The sequence below is a fragment of the Penaeus monodon genome, chromosome 33, assembly GCF_015228065.2.
Source record: "Penaeus monodon isolate SGIC_2016 chromosome 33, NSTDA_Pmon_1, whole genome shotgun sequence".
NCBI classification, from domain to species: Eukaryota; Metazoa; Arthropoda; class Malacostraca; order Decapoda; family Penaeidae; genus Penaeus; species Penaeus monodon.
Genome location: NC_051418.1, coordinates 10,435,503 through 10,436,871, shown reverse-complemented (window position 1 = coordinate 10,436,871; position 1,369 = coordinate 10,435,503). Strand labels below are relative to the sequence as shown.

The 1,369-nt window shown below is 32.7% G+C and overlaps 1 protein-coding gene across 2 annotated transcripts in view; it reads left to right on the top strand.

Annotated features, from left to right (window-relative positions):
- LOC119594002 (LYR motif containing protein 1-like) overlaps nt 1-1,062 on the top strand; it is a 4,181-nt gene extending 3,119 nt beyond the window's left edge. For both annotated transcript variants that reach the window (XM_037943029.1, XM_037943028.1), the window contains exons 2-3: nt 54-306; nt 827-1,062. In XM_037943029.1, coding sequence (XP_037798957.1) covers nt 93-306; nt 827-978 — 366 coding nt within the window. In that variant the 5' untranslated portion in view covers nt 54-92 and the 3' untranslated portion in view covers nt 979-1,062. The remainder of the gene's footprint in view (nt 1-53; nt 307-826) is intronic.
- The last annotated feature ends 307 nt before the right edge of the window (nt 1,063-1,369 follow it).

The window sequence follows — 1,369 nt, the reverse complement described above, 5'->3', positions numbered from 1 at the left end:
AATGGCACAGATTGCATTATTTTCCAGTTATTATTTCACTTTTATTCTAACAGATTTGGGTATCAAATGCATTAAAAGGAACCTTGCATCTCATGGCCAACTCCTTAAGAAGCCAAGTTCTCTCCCTTTATCGACGAGTCCTGCGTCTTGCACGCTCATGGGAGGCTCAGGACGTCAGAGATACTGAAGTGGAAAGGAAATATATCATTGATGAGGCCCAGAAGTTATTCAGAAGAAACCGAGACATCAGGGGAGAGGAGAATATCAGGCAACACATAGTGGAAGGGGAATCTCGTTTGGAAATAGGTATGTTTTCTTCTTTCTACATTGTTATCAAAAACATTTTTATAAAAAAATATATATATATTTAGTAGCAGTATAGTAGTAGTAGTAAACAATAATGGTAATAATACTGCTAGTCATTGTGTTTGAACGGTAGAACCCTTATTTTTGGAAAAGTAGTCTCATGTTTGGAAGCAGTAAAGTAGTATTTTAGAAATATTAATGTATAAAATAACCTACTATTTTCTTTTGGTATACTTCTCCTAAAACACTGGAACACCTTAAACAATTTGCTTATGCTCTTGGGTGACACTGATTTGAAAGCGTAAATAAATGGCAGGCATGAGAATTGTTCTAATGAAGTATGCTCAAATTCAATTTTACCACTTTATTTTGTTGAGAATAATAGTACCGGTACATTATATTCTAGTAATTAATAGCACAAAAGTTGTCAATCAGATTATTTTTTCATTCAAATTGTGCTTACTGTACTATATATCTATGCAAATTATACTTTTCATTATATTTTATTTTGCTTCCACAGGATTGCACTACAAGTCCCCATACCCAAGACCAGTGCACATGCCACCAAACACTATCACAATGAGGGATGGCAAAGCTTGGGGCCAAGGAAACTTACGGAGACAGAAAACTTCTAGACCTATTTATGTAAAGTCCCTTGATGATGAGACTTGATATTAAGTCTATAGAAAATTCATGTATATAAAATGTGTGCAAATATGTATATATTTCTTGTATTAAAATTTGAATAAGCATTAATTTTACTTTAACAGTCCTCCTAATCTTGTATTTAATGTATCATGCCATTACCTTGATAAATTATATCTGGCTCAGATTTTGGAAATTTATATCATCAAAAAAAATCTAGAATAAAAAACAATGTATGGAATCATTGTCTCAACAGTTATAGTAAGGTTACTGTCATTTAATTAATCAATATTATGGCAGGATCATAACTGAACTGCTCACTGTTGTAAAAGATCTTTTATTATCATATAACAATTAGGAAATATGCTGGCACAGTCCCTTCCACTTATAAGTTCACTACTTTGTGTTGGCAATGCTT